Source organism: Nomascus leucogenys, chromosome 5, assembly GCF_006542625.1.
Source record: "Nomascus leucogenys isolate Asia chromosome 5, Asia_NLE_v1, whole genome shotgun sequence".
Classification (NCBI taxonomy): Eukaryota; Metazoa; Chordata; class Mammalia; order Primates; family Hylobatidae; genus Nomascus; species Nomascus leucogenys.
Genome location: NC_044385.1, coordinates 30,860,308 through 30,882,630, shown reverse-complemented (window position 1 = coordinate 30,882,630; position 22,323 = coordinate 30,860,308). Strand labels below are relative to the sequence as shown.

The following is a 22,323-nucleotide window of genomic DNA, read 5'->3' as shown; positions in this document are numbered from 1 at the left end:
TAGATATTGGCTATTGAGCTAGTTAAAAACTAAATTGATTTATAATATTTCTAGACTATTTCCATTTACATATGCTGTTGACTCCCAAATCTGTATCTCCAATCTAGAAATCTCTCTTTTGTTTATCAATTAGTGAATATTTATTGTGTGATTACTATGTACCAAATACTGTGCTAAGTGCTGTGTAATACAGTAGTGAACTAAATACACAATACCCATTGCATCTCTTTCACAAAGCTCTCTTACAGTCTAGGAGGTTAGAGGAATCTTAACTAAATTATACCAGGAGTAATACACATTTATAAACCATGATAAGCATAGTTGTCACTAACATGTATAAGTAATTCTGATCTTCTCTAAAGCATTATGAGAGGATTTCCTTGAAGAAAAGAGCTTCAGAACTGTGTTTCCAACTGCCCCCAGGAGTTTCTCCTATGTCTGTTGGAAACCGAGTGAACATATCCACAACAGAACTTGCCATCCCCTCCCTCATCTCAATCCTCCTGTATTTTCTATCTCAATGGCTGGCACCAACGTTGAGCCTACTGCTCAAGCTAGGATGTAATGTTAGGTATCAGTCTTGGCTCTCCTTCCTTCCCTTGCCTACACTCTGCTCACAAAACACTCACATTTTTATCCCAAATATCTCTTGGATCCATTTCTCTCTATCCATACCATCTGAAATGTATTCTGACATTATTTCTCACCCGGATAATTGCAGCACCTCACTAACTGGTTTTCCCCAACCACTCTAACCTTCTCTAATCCATTTTTTACTTTATAACCAGGTGTATCTTTTAATAACAAGTAACTGATTATGCTCCTTTCCCATATAAAACCCTTAAGTGTCATCTCCTTGACCTTAGATAAAAGCCAAATGCTTTATCATGGCTCCAGAGTCCTCTATGATCTTGCCCTGCCTTCCTTCCTAATATCTCTTACCACCAGCCATTTGCCCATCTTTCGGTTTTTCAAAGGTGTCATGTTTCTCTCTCCTCTAGGCCACTGCACAAAATGTTTCCCTAACTGTAAGCCTTAGTTCAGCATCCTAATCCTTCAACTGGTTAACTCCTACTGTCCTTGCCCTATCTTAGCAATCATCAGACAACTTTGTAATCGTTCCTTTCAATAGTCTGTCTTTCCCACTGTACAATAACCCAAAGACAGAAAATTCATTGTCTTATTCATCTTCATTTCCCTAGCACCTACCCAAGATCTTGTGATATTTAAGTTATCAATAATCAGCTGATAAATGGATTCATGCTTAAGAGTACCACTTTGAAACCCATCAGACATATGCTATTATATTTTACAAATTCAGATGTTGGCCATCTCTTGCCTTTCAAAAAAAGGATGGTATTTTTCAATGACTAGTCAAAGGCTTTGTAGTTTTAGAACAGGACTTTGATTATCATCAACTCCATTTAATTAGTGTTTTCAAAAAGAGTATTCTCAGATTACCAGTGTCCATGCCAAATCTGAATGAATGCAATCTCCACATGAGAATCCAGACATAAAGAACAATAAAGGGGACAAAAGGAAACTTATTTTAAGGATATGTGTTCAAAGTAAGCATTCCTGAGTTATTCTAAATATAGTTGTGGTTTAGTCAAATGGTGTGAACCCTTTAAAGAACAAAACAAAACAAAACAACAGCAACAACAACAACAAAATCCTTTTCCTGAAAAGATATAATTTAAGACTAGAGTGCTATTTCTGAAAACTACCTAGTGATTTGGAAATAGGAAGATTTGGTGAACTAGCTTTGATTTTCAAACTTAAAGGTATGAAATTACATCTTTAAATAAGATAGCAATAACATAATTCAAAATAATATGTATTGCAGATAGAAGCACACAGGCCTCCAAACCAACTCAGGAATTTATTTGCTACTTACCTGTAGTACTATGCTCACAATCATCACAAACTCCTCCTCCCCCTCTGAAGTGCTCAGAAGGAAATGGGTCTACAGAGATGTTGTAATGGCAGCTTTTGGAATGGCTGTTGCATTGACAAGGTTTACAATTGAAAGCGTGAACTTGATCACCTTGGCGGAAAGGCTTGTCATTATAAAGAGGCAAGCAGCGATCACACTAGAACAAAAAATATCAGAACAGTAAAGAAAATAAAGCTGTGATTTTCTTTCATTTTATTGATATGTTAGGCCTTTCACCAGAAGTAAAGCACATATCAGTGAGTTAAAAGTCAGCAATGGTTTTATTTGAAAAATATTTCATAAGTCAGAAATAGCATATTTATGGGCATGGTAGGGTGGAATTGTAAAAGTGACCATGCAAGCTTGAACCATGCAAAATGATCTTTTTTTTCTTAATTTTTATTTTTTGTGGGTACGTAGAAGGTGTATGTATGTATAAGCTACATGGGATGTTTTGAAAAAAACATACAACGCGTAATCATCACATCTTGGAAAATGGGGCATCTATCCCCTCAAGTGTTTATCCTTTGTGTTACAAACATGCAAAGTGATCTTAATCAACAGGGAAGGTTATGATAGTTCTAAGACTATGTAAAACTTCAACATGTTAACAACTCCCCACTGCCGGTTATAAATGTAAAGAAATAAACCAGTAAAAACGACCATTTATTTAGTACTCTGTAATTTAAAACATTAAAAACTTGGAGCAGTTGTTTTACTCCTTTGTAAAATACTCACTAAAAGTACTTTGAACAGTGTTTGCCTTCATCTCACCTATAACTTACCACACTGAACACCAGCATCTTTTTTTTTTTTTTTTTTTGAGACAGAGTCTTGCCGTCCCCCAGGCTGGAGTGCAGTGGCATGATCTCCACTCACTGCAAGCTCCGCCTCACGGATTCAAGCGATTCTCCTGCCTCAGCCTCCCGAGTAGCTGGGACTACAGGTGCCCGCCACCACGCCTGGCTAATTTTTTGTATTTTTAGTAGAGACGGGGTTTCACTGTGTTAGCCAGGATGGTCTGGATCTCCTGACCTCGTGATCCACCCGCCTCCGCCGCCCAAAGTGCTGGGATTATAGGCATGAGCCACCGCACGCGGCCACATCTTTTCTATGCCTTGGTGAATTGTCACGCTCCTTTCTAAGTTTGAATCAGCTTCCAACATTTTAACTTTTATGCTTTTAGTGTTGTGAAGTACCTGTGAGAATTCCTCTAATGTGAAGTGTTTGGGTGTCACTTCCTCCAGGACATCTTCACCCTATTCGTGGCAAGCACTTTCCTCACTTATGTTAAGTTCACCTTCACTAAGTAGCTCTGACTACATATTCAGAATCTCTCAAGCCTCAGTAGTAACTATGTCTTCTATGACTCCACTTAGGTTCAATCTGAATTTTACTTCAAGTATTTTCTTTCTTTGCAGTGCTTTCCTCTTTGCTGTCTGATTTCTCTTCTTTTTTGAATATCTGCGTTTGTAAAGTGCTCGGGTTTATCACTCACAAGGAGGCAACACAACCACATGATTCTCTGTCTATGAATAAACTGAATGATAAATGTGCAGTGCGCAATCACCAACAGATACTGAAAAAAGTAAACGTAATTGGTCACTGACCACAATGTGCATCTGTTATTTATGTGGTAATTTGTGGACTGCAGAGCCAGCAGCAATGTTTGTTTATGTAATTACTCACAGTAATATTCAATGTTACCCGATACTTGAGCTACACTGTTGGAGGACTGGTAGAGTTTAACTAAACTATGATAACTGATATTCATGCATATCAGAATTGTGTCAGGGGAGAACTGCCTGTATAACTGTAAGACAAAATTTACTCACATTACATAATAGGTCTGTTATGTAATGGAACAAATAAAAAAACTCAGATATATGTTTTATAATTAATTATTTTAACTTTCTAATATAAATACAATTTATGGACAAAGAAAAATTTTTTCCATAGATTTAAATAACAATTCAGCTGAACTGAGTTTAATGTAACTACAGGCATAATAAAAGTATTCTTTATAAAACAAAGGGAGGAGGTAGAAAATTAAAAGCACTGATAATTTGACTAGCAAATGATAAGTTGAAATGTCAACATGAGACAATTTCTTTCAAATTTGTATATGCATATATTTTTTTCTTTTCAAAATTATGAATATATGTGGGTATTGTGTTATTAAACATCATGTATTTTGTATTACTACATAGTTTTGTATTATTAAACATCATGTATTTTGCTGCATTATTTCTTATATTTCTCATAAAATAACATTCAACCCTTCTGCAATCATTACACATTTAGTATTTTTTTTCCATTTTATTTTGGGGATGGAGAGTGGATATATATCTAAGTATTACCTTAAGAAAATTATGAGATGAAATTACATTATCAGAGTATAGACATTTTAAAGATTTTGTTAAATATGGTCAAATTCCTTCTAGAAAAATTAAACTCATACACCAGCAATATCTGAGAATGTCCATTTTCTTGTGTTCTGCCCATAATTGTTACATCTTCAATATTTTGATTTTAGATAATATGTCAATTACTGTTTTAGTATTTATGTCTTTGGATACTAGTAATGCCAATCTTCACCTAGTTCTTGGTTAGATATAGTCCTTTTTGAGAAAATTATTCATTTTTCTTTAGTATTTTCTTTTTTAACTGACTTCAAAGATTTTATCAGACATTAGAATTTTCCTTTGCCTGTAAAACAGTGAAGATTTAGTTCATAATTTTAAATACACATTTATATTTATTTCCTTCCCCTACTTTATTGGACAGAATTTTCAGCATAATAGTTAATTTATGTGGTATAGTAGTGTGATAGGCATAATTATCTTTTTACTCATTTTAATGAAAATGTCTATAATGTTACAGCTTTTATAGTATTGACTATTGATTTTACATAGCCAATTTTTTTCATTTTAAAGAAGAAATTGTTACTTCAAAACAACCAATATGGATTTATGTAAAAAAAATAAAAAAAATTGTCAATTTTATTAAATGTTCTGATTTAATTGTTTGACCTATTGAACTGATAAATTATACAATAGGTTAGTAGGCTAATTGGAGTCTGTGCTTGCATTTTTTAATAAACCCAACATCATTAATAGTAAATAATGCCAAGTAAAAAAAATTCAGGAGTTTTACATTTATAATCATAAATGAGATTTATCTAGGTTTTATAAAGACTTTTATTAAAATAAATACACCTTAGAATCTTAATAGGTAATAAATGTACTTGTATTTATAAAGTTAATTTTAATATCTGAATGATCAGAAAATTCTCATTTTGCACATACACTAAAACCAATTACATTTTATCAAATTATATTTCATGTAAAGTACAATAAATTCAAGATAAGATTTATAATAAGCAAATACCAAGATTTCTGAAATCATTTTTCTCACTCTCTATTTGCTGTGAAATACTTAATGTGACTTCCCTAAGTGCCCAGCATATGCCAAAGTTACATGTTAAATTATGAATCAGGAGAGTCAAACCATGTAAAGTAATGTCTCTCTGTTTATCCATGATAATGGTCCTTTGCTGTTTGTTTTATATTAACATTGTTAAAAACTATTTTCACATTGGGACAACAAAGCTTATTCTATTGTTCTATTTTAATATAGAATAAATAGCAACAAATATTTAGCATTTTAGAACAGTTTGACATATTTCATAATCATTGGAACATACACTGGTCAAAAGCATTTTTTTTTGGCCAGTATTTAATTTTCCCCACTAGTTCAATTTCTTCCTTTAACAATCTTAAAGGTAGAAGACAAAATATAAGAATTTAAGTTGTCCAGTGTGTTGCTGTTTAATGGTTTTCCAAAATTTTAGCATGAAAACAAAGTGAGTTTTTTCTACTTAGCTGGGGAGAGAGAAAAAGACAAAAAGGAGAAAAAATAATAAGAATGTAAACATTAGGTCACAATGTTTATATCAGGTAGTGCTACATTTTAATAATTGGTAAAAAATAATTCACCCTTTTGGTCATTTTACAATGGTCAAGTTAAACTCTATGGTCAATTAAAATACCACTGTAATATTCTTTTCAGAGTGATAAAGACTATTTTTCCCCACAGCCATTTGCAAAACTTTAGGCTAAGGTAGTTGTCCCTCTTCTCATCTCTCAGAGTACTCTATTAATACCTCAATCTTGCTCCTGTCACTCTACTGAAATGATTGGCTTATGTATATGTATCTTTCAGGAAGTACAAGTTACTGACTTTATATTCTCTGTGTCATCCATGCATTAGGAGCATGATAGACAATTGCTAAGCTGTTAACTGACAATTCACAATTAATAATGATATTAATGTCCAAAGAAAGTTGTTCTTGAGGGAATTTAGAGAGGAAACAGAATGAGAACAATTCACAAAGTGACATTTATGGAGAGTCTTCAGAATTGACTGTTATGTGATGATTTGCAATAAAAACCACTTACAAATATAAAATGAAACTCACTTCATAAAAGAAGAATATGTAGCAAACATTAAAATATTTTCAGCTATGGGTCTTTAGCCAAAAAAATTTAAAGGGGGGAAATTGACCTCTTTACATTTCCCTCACCAGCAATGCCCATATGCAAATCAAATTTATTTCATAAAATCAAAAGTTAGAGATTTAGGTACAGGCTGGGAGTCAGACAGCTTAGTTCTATTATTGGTGCTGCTGTTAACTAACCGCAAAAAGGCCACTGTGAAAAGTAACATCAAATGCATACTCTCATTTGATGAGTATACTCTCATTTGATGAGAGTATACTCTGGTTACTATATTGAACATTTAAAATGGGTTGTTTCATTGAATCTTTTAGGCCTGGGTGATACAATATCTCACATCTAATTTCTGTTTCTTGATTTGCTAGCCCTGTGTTCTTGAGTAATTGCCTGTATCTCTTTAATCCTTATTTTTCTCACTTGTAACATGAGAGTAATAATACTTCTCTCATAAGGTTGCTGTAAAGACCAATCAGTTATCAAAGTGCTTGTCACACAGTTGGCCCTCAGCAAACTTGCCTACTACTTTGATCGTTATTGGATTCACAACAGAGGACTAAAGAGGTTAAGTAACATGAACAATGACAATGGACAGTTAGTCCTAGAGTCCTCTTTACTTCTGTGAATCTCAGTTTCTTCATCTTCAAAATGAAGATAACTTAATGGAATGTCTTACTTTTATCTGACTCAAAATAATCTTAGGATAAGTGGTAATATATAAATAATGCCCAAAACAAAGCCTGGAAGTTATTACGTGCTCAAACCTGAAAGTCAGAAGATGGAAGAGGAGGAAAAAGAAGGAAAAGAGGGGTAAAAACCCAACAGAATTGTTGATCTCAAGTTTGACTAGCACCAGCAGTATATGACTATCACTATGCTATATATAGTCTATAACCATTAAAAGGTGATTCTGTGATTCATAAATGCACTGGTCTATGATCTGCTTTGGAGGAGGTAGCCTACAGAGTGCAGCAAGAAGAAATTTATGACCAAAATTTATTTCTGGTTAATTTGATCATCTGTAGCTGTAACTACAGAGGAGGTCCTATCTATTGACAATACTTCCTAAGAGCCATCAGACATAACTATTACTTCTTCTAGTAGCCCTATGTGTGGGGAAGATATGTTCTAATTGGATAAATGAAAGAATAGATGAAAACTTGCCTTCTGACTTCTTGGATTTGAGGGAGAGAAATGAGCTCATTAAGCTGTCTTCCCCAGTTCAATTAGCCATGCAATTAACCCGATTCCCAATATTTTAAAAACCCTATTCCATTGTAAAACTTTTGCCAAAGGCAAAATTTTGCTGTAACACAATGCCCTGAGCCTATTTTTCTCTTGACTTCAAAGCATTCTCACTGAAGAATTTGTTTACTTTATGGTGGTTTTTATTATTCAAGTTGTGCTTTCTTAAATATAAGTTGGTGGAAGTGATGAGATGGAAACTGTGGTCCTGTCATACTGATTTCAGATGCAGTTTGTCTTTTACAAAGCAACTGCTGGCTGTTTGAGTTTGGGATATTGCCTACATGAGTTAGTGGAGCAAATCCAGCAAAAGCATTCCTTTGCTATTTCTAGGAAGACATTTTTGCTTTTTGATTATAATCTTTAAAAAAATCTAATTTCAGATTTTATACTTAACGTCAGCCCAAAGCCATTATCAAAAAGCCTAATAGTAAATAAGACTGGACTAAATGCTGTATCAATGTTTCAAAGACACAATCCTGGCTGCCTTAATGTTTAAAGCCAAAGACAAATTTTACCATTGACCCAGTGGAATGGCTCTGGTCCTGCCACACTACTTGTTATTGAAAATGGCTGGCCTTTCTTCTGTGGAGAAAAAAACCCTGCAGATATATGGATAACCTGTTCTGTTTTCCTGAAGAAAACAAGCATAGCTGTTATTTTTTGATTCTCAAATTAGTATTTTTTAGATTATGATAATACCAGGGTGAAAGGAATTTGTAGAAAGGGCCAGTGCAGAACACTGCTTACAGGAGAGGAGTTTATCCATTCCTTTTAGGAGGAGCAACATATGTATACATTCCACAGGACCCAGAAATTCCACTGAGAATTTAGGAGAATAGTTTTTTTTTGAGACAGAGTCTCACTCTGTCGCCCAGGCTGGAGTGCAGTGGCGCAATCTTGGCTCACTGCAAGCTCCGCCTCCCAGGTTCACACCATTCTCCTGCCTCAGCCTCCCGAGTAGCTGGTACTACAGGCGCCCGCCACCACGTCCGGCTAATTTGCTTTGTATTTTGAGTAGAGACGGGGTTTCACCGTGTTAGCCAGGATGGTCTCCATCTCCTGACCTCGTGATCCACCCGCCTCGGCCTCCCAAAGTGCTAGGTTTACAGGCGTGAGCCACTGCGCCCAGCCGAGAATATGTTTTTAAAGCTGCTTGATAAAGATTTTCTGTTTTAATAATGGGGTGTTGATAATACTGAAGAGAAGGAAACAAATTAAATGCCCAAAAGCAAGAGAGTGGTTTAAGATGTCCCAATTCCTAAAAAAAAATAAGGCTAGCATTTATAAATATAAATAGAGAAATATATTCATAATACAGTTTGAATTGAAAATCAAGTTAAAAATAATATATGGAGTATAATCCTCTATTCTAGATAAAGGTGGACTTATCTATAGATATAAATATGCAATTTTAAGAAGATAGAGACAGATGAGACAGGTTTACTACTAATAAAAATAATATAATGCCTGAAAGTATATAAACTAAGAGTATTGGCTGGGGTTACCAATGGGTGGTAGGTTTACAGATAAAGTTTATAACTTTATTTTTTCCACAGTGTGCATTTATTACTAATGTATTAAAAATTGAGGGCAAATAAAATGTAACTGCATTGATGGTTATGAGATAATTATACAGTATTTGCATGTAACATTTCACTAAGAAAACCTAAGAAAATTAATATGTTTCAGTTTTAAATTACACATAGATGAGCAAAAAACTGCAGAAAAAATGATTCTCTTTTCAACTACTATGTAAGCTAAAAAGTTTTTGAGCCACCAGTAAACACAGTATGATCTGTAAAAAATATACATTTTTTTTCAAAACAATGGGATTAATATACAGAAGCAAAGATGTTGAGAGATGATGCCTAAATTTGTTTTAAATTTGATTGAAGACATACACAAGTAAATGACACACCAATGCCTATTTGGGTCTTTGATCCTAAAGATGATACTGTTCTATTATCATTTTGTTGGTTTGCAAAGACAGACAGAAGGAATACTTTGTAGCCTATTCTTTGATTATAAAGTTTCATGAAGTATTAAATTCTTCGTCCCATAATTGGTTCTTAACAACTCCTTTCAGATAATACAAGAATAACCATGAAAAAATGGAAGAAATAATAATTGGTAAGTGCATTATAAGTAAATTTTTGAATTCTCATAATTTTCATCTACCTTTTCTACCAGTGATTTTAAAGTTTGATTTAAAATCAAGAACTCTGTGTGCATCTTATATTTTATGCAGCTCCTGAAGCAAATGGTTTTCTATTTCATGTTTTCCCAATCTCCAGTTGATCATTTGTCACTTTCAATTATGTTTCAGTTTCTTCTGTAACAACTGGATTCCCCCGATATGTCCCTGAATGCTCAAATTATGAGATTAGACAATGGCTATATCAGGGTCAAGGACCTTTGTCACTGATTCATTTAACTGCTTTCATTTTGATAGCTTCTTAAAGGCTACTAATCAACTCCGCTAAGTTGCAGCCAAATACTTTGACATGTTCAGGTATGAAAATCATTGAATAATCATTGAATCTAAAAGACACTGATGAAATTTATTTTATTACGTTATATTCTAATAATACACAATGACAGTTCTTTCTTGTGGATCATTAAACTGAAGTATAGTGTTCCTTCGTTACTATTACAGAGCAGCAAAGACAATCTTTGAAAGATAACCCATAGTTTCCAAAGCATTTTTATCAACTCCACTCCTAATAGACTCAATTTTTTTTTTTTTTTTTTGGAGACAAAGGACAGAGTCTTGCTCTGTTGCCCAGGTTGGAGCCCAGGCACTATCTGGGCTCACTGAAACCTCCACCACCCACGTTCAAGAGATTCTCATGCCCCAGCCTCCCGAGTATCTGGGACTACAGGCACACACCACCATGCCCAGCTAATTTTTGTATTTTTTGGTAGAGACAGGGTTTCACCTTGTTGCCCAGGCTCGTCTCAAACTCCTGACTTCAAGAGATCCGCCCACCTCGGCCTACCAAAGTTCTGGGATTACAGGCGGGAGCCACCGTGACAAGCCACACACTGAATTTTATTTATTTCTTAACACCTTCAAATTTACAGAGAAAGTAGAAACTTGTGTAAAATACAAGTTTAAGTAATTTAACTGCAAGAGCAATTTATTTATTCAGTCATTTATCCAACAATCTTAAATGCCTACTATGTATCTTTGAAAAAAGAAGGAAGAAAAATATCCTCTTAGACAAAGATACATAAAGTCCTTGCAAAAGGTTGGGGGCTAGGGAGAAAATTTCCCTTGAAGGTCCTGAGAACTCCCAGTGTCAATGACCTTTGGAAGCTTAAGTTCATAACGATCACAACGAGTCATCGAAAACAACTTGTCTTCAATATGTTGAAGAAGTGCCTAGAAGGAGCCCTACAACATAGTAGGTACTCAATTTATATATCTGGATGTTTTCCTTCAAAGACCTCACTTCTAATCTCCATGTTTATACTGGCTTCCGGGACAGAAAACAGTATTTGAGGGAGAGAGGGGTTGACTGGAGTCACTCTGGCTCAGTCCATCTTTACTTTCTGCTGAATCTAAACTGGACAGCAAAGCCCTAGAAACCAAGAGATGTAGTTATTCCACTCCTAGCTATAAAATCTAGAGATATGGATGCAGCACTCCCTATGTGAGAAAGAGAGAAAGACAATCTGCTTCAAAGTGAGAGATTATAAAATGATCACTTTTTAGTACTGTTATAGTACTGCTCACTGAATAAAAGAAGTAATTTTTTAAACTATTCCCAGATCGTCCTGAATGCATTGCAGACCCTCTGAAAATCTATAAATTTTTCCTCTCCCATCAGTATAAACCAGCCCCCTGTGTTGGAAATGTTAAGAGCCTAAATCTCTAATAATAGTAATTGTCCTCCAGCTCTATTCAAGGCTTCCCCTTTCCTCTGGCTGGAGCAATTCAATTGTAATTCAAAGGATCCAGTTTCACTGTGATTTGTCTACTAGGTAGAGAAATCATCTTTATAAACATAAAAACCTTAGTGTACTGGGATATCTTTTTTCCAATAGAAGTGTCCCTAGGTAGCTCTAATGTTACCATGGCAAAGGTAATGTTAGACAAACTTGTTAATTTATTATTAGTGATAGATTTCAGAGGGGGACACAGATAAAGTGCCAAACTACATAGAGAATCTAGATAGAAAATGGCTCAGTGCTTTGCACATGGGAGGTGATCATATATATTTGGTGAATGTGTGAGTGAATGTCCTAACAGACTCTTTGCATTTATGACACATTACAGGACTGTACTTTAATGTGACTAGCATTTAATTGAATAGTAACATTAAAGGTGTAAAGGCAAATGCAATAATACTTCACCTGTGAATTTCTACCTACAGATTATGTAATTTCAATTGGAAAAGCCAAAATAAATACTATCCTTTACCACTGAGAAGACAGAAATGCCATGTGTTTATCCTTCAATGACATATTCCTTTCTCAGTAATTATCTTTCCCTTGGCTAGAAATTCTTACATAATTAAAGTGTTCACAGATAACAATGTACTTACTCACTCTCTAGATACTGAAATTAATAGCATAAAATAAATAACTACTAATACAGTTGGACAATACTGATCGAATATAGGTGACAATACAATGATCACAAACACATCATACATAGTTACTTCAATATTTCAACTATTAACATAAGTGGCTGTTTTTAGAAACATTCTAATTCAAGTAATGCCTAGTCTAATTCTATGGGCAAAGTGAAATGGAAGATTGGAAAATTATCCAATAAAGTAAATTGTAATAATGTGACCTAAAACCTATATTTGGAAAAACAAACTGGAGGCAGGATTGTTCGGATAATCCTTCAGTCTACATGTTGTCTATATATAAATATAACTGATAGCCTATTTATTTTTAAGCAGAATTTCCTTACTACAGGCCTTGTGAATACAGACCTAATTATGTCTAGTGGTTGAATGAGATGCAACCATTTGCATGAGAGGCCTTGGATTCTTATTTGTAAAGTTTCAATACTGTATATTGTTAGGTATTTGATTTCTCCTTTGAAATCCCTGTCCTTCTTTATTCCTTCTTCCTCTTATTTATGGATTGTTCAGGGCACTAAATAAAAAAGACACATGTGGACACACCACGCTCCCTTAAGAGAACAGAAGGAGGAGTTTAAAGTTTGTTCAAGATTGTAGATAGTGGGATGAGATAAAGCAATTCTATTTGACTACAACCAGAATAATTTAACTCTATTGATATTCCAGGAAATATGGCCTGGAATAGAGACCATATTTATTCAGGATAACCTGCATTATTTTACAAAGGACTTCAATGAAGAAAACCTTGATTCATTATATTAATATGTTGTTTACAGGCAACTCTCCAAAATAATATACATCATACAAATACGAATTCACATACTAAGAAGCATAAGGCGTTATTGATGTTTTTTAACATTTAAGATTCCTCTAAACTTAGTCAACTGATATAAAAGGTATTTGATTATTTAAATATAAAGGGTATTTCATATTAGAAATTTTTTGTAGTATTAGACTTGACTACTACATTAGTAAATTAAAAAAACCCTTAAGTATTGCTGCATTTAAATTTCTCTTTAAGATTTAAAATGTCTATGCTATTTATATTATTTGTTAATTAGTAATTGTTAGCCTAAATCATTTGTTTGCACTGAAGTCATCTCTATTTATTATAGTAATTAGTGTCTGTCAGGGAATCTTTTTTGAATTTCACAAATGAAGGTCCTTCAATATTTTCAAATACTTGCATCTGTAATCAAGACATAATGGCTGTACTTTAGCATAATGTTCTACACATAGAAGGCATTTATAAATATTTGTTGAGGGCTAAAGCTAGCAAATGATCAATCTTCACAGTAAAACTATAAATGTACACAGTAATCATGAATTTAGTAATGGTTATTCCATTGTGAATAGAGTCACCTCCACTCTATCTTTAGTAGTAGCATGAGTATTTACATAGATAATCTATTCCTGATAGATTAATCAATCATATTATTGTACTTAAGGGAAATTATACTGAAATATTAAAAATAAATTTATGAATAATTAAAAAAGAATTGTACCATTTTATGTACCACTCAACTTAGAAACAAGACACTGTCATATATATTCCACTCCACTAATAATATCTGAATTTAGAAATACAGTAAGTAGTCCTGTTTTCCACAAGGAATACATTTTAAGACCTCCAGTAGATGCCAGATCTCTATGTTCCAAGTACATATTTTGGTTCCATATAGTACATATTTTCTGTTCATGTCTTCCAGTCACAAATTTAATGCTTTTTCAATCTGAACTAGGCACTTATCTAGCACTGTGGTCGTAACTTATGCAGTTTGTGGTGTGACAGCAAATCTAGCACTAATTTCTTTTTATTCTTCACTATTTCACATATAGAAGATTCATTATTATAATAGATCTTAGCAATCTCAGCATACTTTTTTTTAATTCCCTTATTAAGTCAATAAGAGTGGGTTTGGTTTGTTTTTGTTTCTCTAGTTCCTTGAGGTGTGACCTTAGATTGTCTATTTGTGCTCTTTCAGACTTTTTGATGTAGGCATTTAATGCTATGAACTTTCCTCTTAGCACCACCTTTGCTGTATCGTGGAGGTTTTGACAGGTTGTGTCACTATATCAAACAATTCAGTTAAAGGACTTTTTTAATATCCATCTTGATTTCATTGTTGACCCAAGATTCACTGAGAAGCAGGTTATTTAATTTCTATGTATTTGCATGGTTTTGAGGGTTCCTTTTTGAGTCAATTTCCAATTTTATTTCACGGTGGTCTGAGAGAGTATTTGATATAATTTCAGTTTTCTTAAATGTATTGAGACTTGTTTTGTGGCCTATCACATGGTGTATCTTGGAGGATGTTTCACCTGCTGATGAATAATGTATATTCTGCAGTTGTTGGGTAGAATGTTCTGTAAATATCTGTTAAGTTCATTTGTTCTAAGGTATAGTTTAAGTCCACTGTTTCTTTGTTGACTTTCTGTCTTCATGATCTGTATAGTGCTGTCAGTGGAGTACTGAAGTCCCCCACCATTATTGTGTTGCTGTTTATCTCATTTCTTAGGTCTAGAAGTAATTGTTTTCTAAATCTGGGAGCTCCGGAGTTAGGTGCGTATATATTTAGAATTGTGATGTTTCCCTGTTGGACTAGTCCTTTTATCATTATATAAGGTCCCTCTTTGTTAACTGCTGTTGCTTTGAAGTTTGTTTTGTCTGATATAAGAATAGCTACTGCTGTTTGCTTTTGGTGTTCATTTTCGTGGAATATCTTTTTCCACCTCTTTACCTTAAGTTTATGTGAGTCCTTATGTGTTAGGTGAGTCTCTTGAGGACAGCAGATACTTGGTTGGTGAGTTCTTATCCTTTCTGCCATTCTGTATCTTTTAAGTGGTGCATTTAGGCCATTTACATTCAATGTTAGTGTTAGGATGTGAGGTACCATTCTATTCATCATGCTATTTGTTGCCTGAATACTTTTTTTAAATTGTGTTATTTTTTTATAGGTCCTGTGAGATTTACGCTTTAAGGAGGTTGTATTCTGGTGTATTTCAAGGATTTGTTTCAAAATTTAGAGCTGCTTTTAGCAGTTCTTGTAGTGCTAGCTTGGTGGTGGTAAGCTCTCTAAGCATTTGTTTGTCTGAAAAAGACTGTATTTTTCCTTCATTTAGGAAGCTTAATTTCACTGGATACAAAATTCTTGGCCGATAACTGTTTTGTTTAAGGAGGATAAGGATAGGACACCAATCCCTTCTAGCTTGCAGGGTTTCTGCTGAAAAATCTGCTGTTAATCTGACAGGTTCTCCTTCACAGGTTACCTGATGCTTTTGCCTGACAGCTCTTAAGATTCCTTCCTTCATCTTGACTTTAGATAACCTGATGACTATGTGCCTCGGCAATGACATTTATGTGATGAATTTCCCAGGTGTTCTTTCAGCTTCTTGTATTTGGATGTCTAGATCTCTAGCAAGGTTGGGGACGTTTTCCTTGATTATTCCCTCAAATAGATTTTCCAAACATTTAGATTTCTCTTCTTCCTTGGGAACACCAATTATTCTTAGATTTGGTCATTTAACATAATCTCAAACTTCTTGGAGGCCTTGTTCATTAAAAAAAAATTTTTTTCTTTGTCTTTGTTTGATTGGGTTAATGCAAAAGCCTTGTCTTCAAGCTCTGGTATTCTTTCTTCTACTTGTTGGATTCTATTGCTAAGACTTTCCAGTGTATTTTGCATTTTTCTGTGTCCTTAATTTCCAGAAATTATGATTGCTTCTTATTTATGCTATTTATTTATTCGGAGATTTTTCTGTTCATATCCTGTAACATTTTTGAAATTCCTTTGAGTTCATATTCACCTTCGGTGCCTCCTTCAGTCACTTAATAATCAACCTTCTGAGTTCTTTTTCTGGGAATTCAGAGTTTTCTTCTTGGTTTAGATCCATTGCTAGTAAGCTATTGTGATCTTTTGGGGATAATAAAGAACTTGTTTTGTCATATTACTAGAACTGTTTTTCTGGTTGCTTTTCATTTGGTTAGACTATGTCAGAGGGAAGATCTGGGGCTCAAGTGCTGTTGTTCAGATTCTTTCTTCCCACAGGGTGCTCCCTGGATATGGGTGCTCCCTGGATGTGGTGCTCCAGGATGTGCCTTCCTGAGAGCTGAACTGCAGTGATTGTTGTTTCTCTTCTGGATCTAGCCACCCAGTGGAGCTACCAGGCTCCAGACTGGTAGTGGGGAGTGTCTGCAAAGAACCCTGTGATGTGATCAGTCTTCAGGTCTCTCAGCCCTGGAAACCAGCACCTGCTCTGGTGGAGATAGCAGGGGAGTGAAGTAGACTCTGTGAAGATCTTTGTTGTATTTTTGTTCATTGCACTAGTTTTGTGTTGGTTGGCCTCCAGACAGGAGGTGGCGCTTTCAAGAGAACATCAACAGCAGTAGTATAGGGAGGATACAAGCTTGCTCTAGAGTCTCCTGGATAAGTTTCTCAGGCAGTGGTCAGGGCCATAGAGCTCTCAAGAGATTTTGTCCTTTGTCTTTGGCTACCAGGGCATGTAGAGAAAGGCCATCAGGTAGGGGCAGGGTTAGGTGTGTCTGATCTCAGACTCTCCTTGGGCAGGGCTTGCTGAAGCTGTTCTTGGTGTTGGGGGTGTGGTTCTCAGGGCAATGGAGTTATGTTTCTAGGGGGATTATGGCTGCCTCTGCTACATCATACAGGTCGCCAGGAAAGTAGGGGAAAGCTGGCAGTGAAAGGCTCACCCAGCTCCCATGCAACCCAAAAGGCCAGTCTCACTCCCAAAATACCCTCCGCAACAGCACAGAGTTTATTTCCAGGCAATGGGTGAACAGGGCTGAGGACTTGCCCCTGCTCCAGGTCTCCCCACTGGGAAAGCAAGCAGGGATTTCAGGTTTCACACCTCCCTGCCTGATGCAACTTCTGTGCTGTGTCTGCACTCCCAGTTCACCCTCTCCCCCAGATTCTGCTGGGAAAGTTCGCATTCAGTCGAAATTGTTACAGAGTTCATCTGGAAGTTTCCTTCTCCATGTGGTCTTTCCCCACTTCCACTGGCAGTCCTACCCAAGGACCCTATGAGACAAAGTCAGAAATGGTTTTCCTGGGGGCTGAGAGAGTCCACAGGGCTCTTCCCCCTGCTTCCTTTACCCCTATATTTTGTCCGGCTCTCTAAGTTTGTCTCAGCTCCAGGTAAGGCCAAATCCATCACCTGTGATCTGGACCTTCAGGTTCCCCAGGAAGGGTATGTGTTCAGGGGTGGAAGATCCCCCTTTCACACTGTGGGCACTTAACAGTTTTTCGGCTGTCTCCTGGAGCCTGCAGCAGCAATCTATTTCCTTCAAAGGATCTGTGGATTCTCGTGGCTTTCCTGGTATGTTGCTGCAGTAGTTCTTGGAGCAAAAGTTCATGATGTGTGTCTCCACATGCTGCTCTGTCTGTCCGAGGGGGAGCTGCAAGTTAGTCCTGCCTCCTATCCTTTTATCAGTTTCTTCTATTTGTATGATTTTAAAATTTATATAAGTGTATACAGTGTATGTATTATTCTAAAACAAGCTTTCTGTAGTATGATTGTTTGAGAAGTCTGGTCATGTTGATGTGATAGCTATATTCCTTCATATCCACTACTGTAAAGTGTTCCACGTAGACATTTGCAAATTGTTTTCCATAGTGCAGCAGCACCTTCCCATAAGTGGTGTATGAGTCCCTACTTATCAGTTCCTGAAATTTCCAGATTTTGCAATCTTTGCCAACTTGATGGGTATAAAATATTATCACATTCTTTTTTTTTTAGTTTACTGATAACCAGTAAAGTTGCACATGTCTTTACATGTATATTGACCATTTCAGTTGCCACTTCTGGCTTCTTCTGTGAATTACTTGTTCACCTCTTTTGTCTGTTTTTCAAATAGTTTGCTCAATTTAAATGTTACCTTTGTCAGTTATATATGTGTTGTCTTGCTAATGACAACTGCTAGTATGTAGCTTTTCTTTCTTTTTATAAAAAGACATTTTTAATAAGAGATGTATTAAATTCTTCTATGCTGATGGTAGAACTTGCCAATTTCTCTTTCTGGTTCTATAAAATTTTGCTTTATACTTTTGAAACTATATTATGAGATGCATGTAAGCTTAGAATTTTACATTTTATAATTATATAATAAGCCTCTTTTTCCTTAATGAAACAGTAATGTCTATTCTGCCTAATATTTATGTAGCTCATGCCAGCTTTCTTAAATTTTCAAACTTGAAATGTGCTTGTTTTTTAAGTACGTCTCTCACACCCTCAGCACAAGTACCATGCTGAGCTGCATTGCAGCATGAGGCCAAAGGAAAAATATGAACCTCTGTATACAACTAGAAAATATTTACCAATATTTGGAACCAAATGGAAAAAGTTAATAAACACTCTACAGTTTTAAAAAAAATAGCTATGTATAATGTCCCATCATGCCTAGTCTGTTTCTAGACCATTATAAAACCTTATATGAGACAGGGACATGCCAACCTTATAAAACTGGTAGGTAGGAATTATGGATTGATTAGAAACAACAGTTTCCATTACAAAATAACGCAGGATCATAAAACAAGCAACACTAACATGTCTTTACTTAAAATTTTGATTTTTAATTATATGTTTTTAAATCATTTGACTTTTTGAAATATAACATAAAAATATTATAAATCTTGCTTAATAGGGTTTTTTTTTTTTTGGTGATTTTGTAAAGTTTGTGACTAAGACATTCTCTTGCCCTAATTCAGCCTCTGCTCAGACAATAGGTAGACGTTGTTTTCTCTTTCAGCCAGTCTCATAATTCTAATACATTCAGCACATTTAGATTTGTTATGATTGTTTATTTATTTGGAATTTCTGTTTTCTATATATCCTTTTTCTTTCCCTCTCCTTTATTGCCTTATTTTGAAATGAGGTTGTTGTTTTTATTCCTTCCTAATAAATACATTGCTGAAAAGGAGTGGGGAGAGGAAACATTTCTTTTCTTGTTCCTGATCTTAGCAGGAAAGATTCTGGTTTCTTATCATTAAGTATGATGTTCACTGTAGGTTTTTATACATATTTTCCATTAAGTTGACTACGTTCTCCTCTACTCCTTATTTGAGGAGAGTTTTGATCATGAATGGATGTTTGATTTTGTCAAATACTTTTTCTACATTTATTGATATAATTTTTCCCCTTTAGCCTGTTGATGTGAGGCATTACTTTAGCTGATTTTTGAATGTTGAACCAGTCTTGCAAACCTGAGATAAATCCCTCTTGGTTCTGATATATAATTATTTTTACACATTGCTCAATAGTTTTATTTTGAATATTCTGTTGAGAATGTTTGCGTCTGTTTTTATGGGAGATACTGATCTGTGGTTTTCTTTTCTTGTAATTTCTTTGTCTGGTGTTGGTATAGGGTAATGTTGGCATTATAAAATGAGTTGGTTTTATTCTTCGATTCATTCTAACCATCTGTCTCTTTTAATTGATGTATTTAGACCATTGACACTCAAAGTAGTTACTGGCATAGTTGGATTAATATCTACTACTTTTTATTCATTGCCCTTGTTCTTTGTTTCTATTCTTGTTTTCTATATACTTTTTATCTTTTGTGGTTTTAGTTGAGCATTTTTACATGGTTCCATTTTCTTTCCTTTGTAAGTATTAAATATATCAACTATACCTTTTTAAAACTTTTTTGGGGGTTGCCCTATAAAGCTTGTAATATACATTTATAACTAATCCAAGTAGACTTTTAAATTTTGGAATTTTCTGTTATTATTTTGTTGAATAAGATTTCTAATCCTTCCTCTTCAACTCCCTCTTGAATACCATTAATTCTTAGATTTGGCCTTTTGAGGTATTAATAATTTTCTATATATTGTAGGAAATCTTCATTTCTTTGTGTTCTTTTTTTCTCCTCTGACCATATATTTTCAAATATTCTGTCTTCAAGCTCACTCATTCTTTCCTCTGCTCAATCCATTCTGCTGGTGAGAGCTACTAGTGAATTTTTCAGTTCGGTAAATTTATTTCTCAGTTCCAAGATTTCTGATTGATTTTTTAAAATTTCAATCTCTGTTAAATTTCTCTAATAAATTTCTGAATTATTTTTCTGTGTTGTACTGGAGATCACTGAGTTTTCTTAAAACTGCATTTTAAAATTTTTGGTCAGAGAGCTTACATATTACTGTCTTGTTAGGGCCAGTCCCTGGTTCCCTGCTTTGTCTGTTTGGAGACATCATAGTTTCCTACTGCTGTTTTTCTTGCGGACGTACATCTACGTCTTTCCTGCCTAATTGCTTCCTCTAGGGAGCTATAGGGGGCGCTTTAAGCCCAGGTTCGCCTTGGCTTCAGTAAAAAATCCAATTGTGCCCTTCTTAACAAGAGAGGTCCCAAAGGGAATATCCTGACAGTATGGGAAGGCTGCCTAAGGGTTTGTGCCGAGGAGAACTGTGAAATAATCCTCCTGTATCATAGTGCTGCCAAGCAGCCACTCTGACCTTGTGTCTTCATTGGTCAAGTTACAGAGCAGACTTCCCCGGGCTGGGGATGACAGACCTACATCCCCCTTTGTCTCCGCCTGTCTTCAGGAATATGTCTCCCTTTAGGCACTCATGACGCTTCCAGTGGGTTGAGGCATGGATAGGACAGGTCTCTTTCCTGTAACCCAGGATGGCTGGGGAAGCTGGTGGTTTACCTCAATCTTAATTTTTCCAGTGTAGAAAAAAGTGAGTTGGAGGAAAATCTTCTGCATATTTGGTGTCAGGCAAAATGGGGTAACGAGTGCTACAAATGTGAAAGTCAGGTTCTCTTACCATCCACTTGGTGTTTCTCACTTCCTTATGGCCCTGAGAACAGTTATATCTTCATATTTGAGTTCTGGACTATTGTGACAATTTCTGGTGATAATCTCAGCACTGTATATTTGTTAATTTTTCTTTTTGGCGGGGGTCGGGGGCGCGGTGGGGTTGTGGCGTGGCAGCTTGTTTCTGCGCCGCCATTTTGGAATTGGAAGTCATGGGGCGGAAGAGTTAACATCCAGAGCAGCCCCTGACACCTGGCATGGAGGACGGGAGAACCGCAGGCGGAGCTTGAACTATCAAGACAAAATAATGTCACGGGAGAGTTCCAAGTTGACTTTTAAGTAACATGATACCACTTAAAGGGTGGCATGAGTACCTAATAATAATAAAGTATTCCTAGTTCCTCTCTCTGGTGTCTTGTATTGTTGCTGGCATTCATTTCACTTACACACATGCTATAATAATGAAATACGTTGTTCTTACTATAATTTTGAACAAACTGGTATCTACTAGATCAATTATGGATAAGAAAAATAAAAGTTATTTTATTTATTCTTTCTCTAATGTTCTTCCTTTCTTTACATAAATCTGAGTTTTCTGACCTGTATCATTTTTTCTCTCTCTCTGAAGTTCTTCCTTTAACATTCTTGCAAGGCAAGAAAAGTCTACTGGTTTTTGTTTGAGAAAGTATTTTTCCTTTACTTTTAAAGGATAATTTTGCAAGATACAGAATTCTAGGTGAATTTTTTTTTTTCTGTCAACACCTAAGTATTAACCACTTTCCTTGCTTGCATGCTTTCTGAGGAGTAGAATGTCATTCTTATCTTTGCTTTTTCATAGGCTAGATGTTCCCCCTTCAGCCAGGCTCCTTTTAAGATATTTTTCTCTAACTTTGATTTTTCTGCATTTGGAATATGAAAAATTCTTAGTCGTTATTGTTCCAAATATTTCTTCTGTTCCTTTCTCTTCCTCTTTTTTTTTCTTCCCTATTATATGTATTTACATTTTTGGTAGTTGTCCCTCAGTTCTTAGATATTCTGCTCTATTTGTTCAGTCATTTTTCTTTTTACCTTTCTATTTTGGTAGTCTCTATTGACACATCTTCAAACTCAGATTCTTTTCTCAGCTGTCCCCAACTATTAATGATCCAATTAAAGGCATTCTTTATTTCTATGAAAATGTTTCTGATCTCTAGCTTTTCTTTTTGCTTCTTTGTCAGAATTTTTATCTTTCTGCTTATATTGCCATCTATTTTT

At 35.3% G+C, this 22,323-nt stretch overlaps 1 protein-coding gene across 1 annotated transcript in view; it reads right to left on the bottom strand.

The window, feature by feature from the left end:
- USH2A (usherin) overlaps positions 1–22,323 on the bottom strand; it is a 795,293-nt gene that overhangs the window by 663,215 nt on the left and 109,755 nt on the right. The window contains exon 10 of the mRNA XM_012506628.2: positions 1,898–2,093. Within this exon, the coding sequence (XP_012362082.2) occupies positions 1,898–2,093 (196 nt within the window). The remainder of the gene's footprint in view (positions 1–1,897; positions 2,094–22,323) is intronic.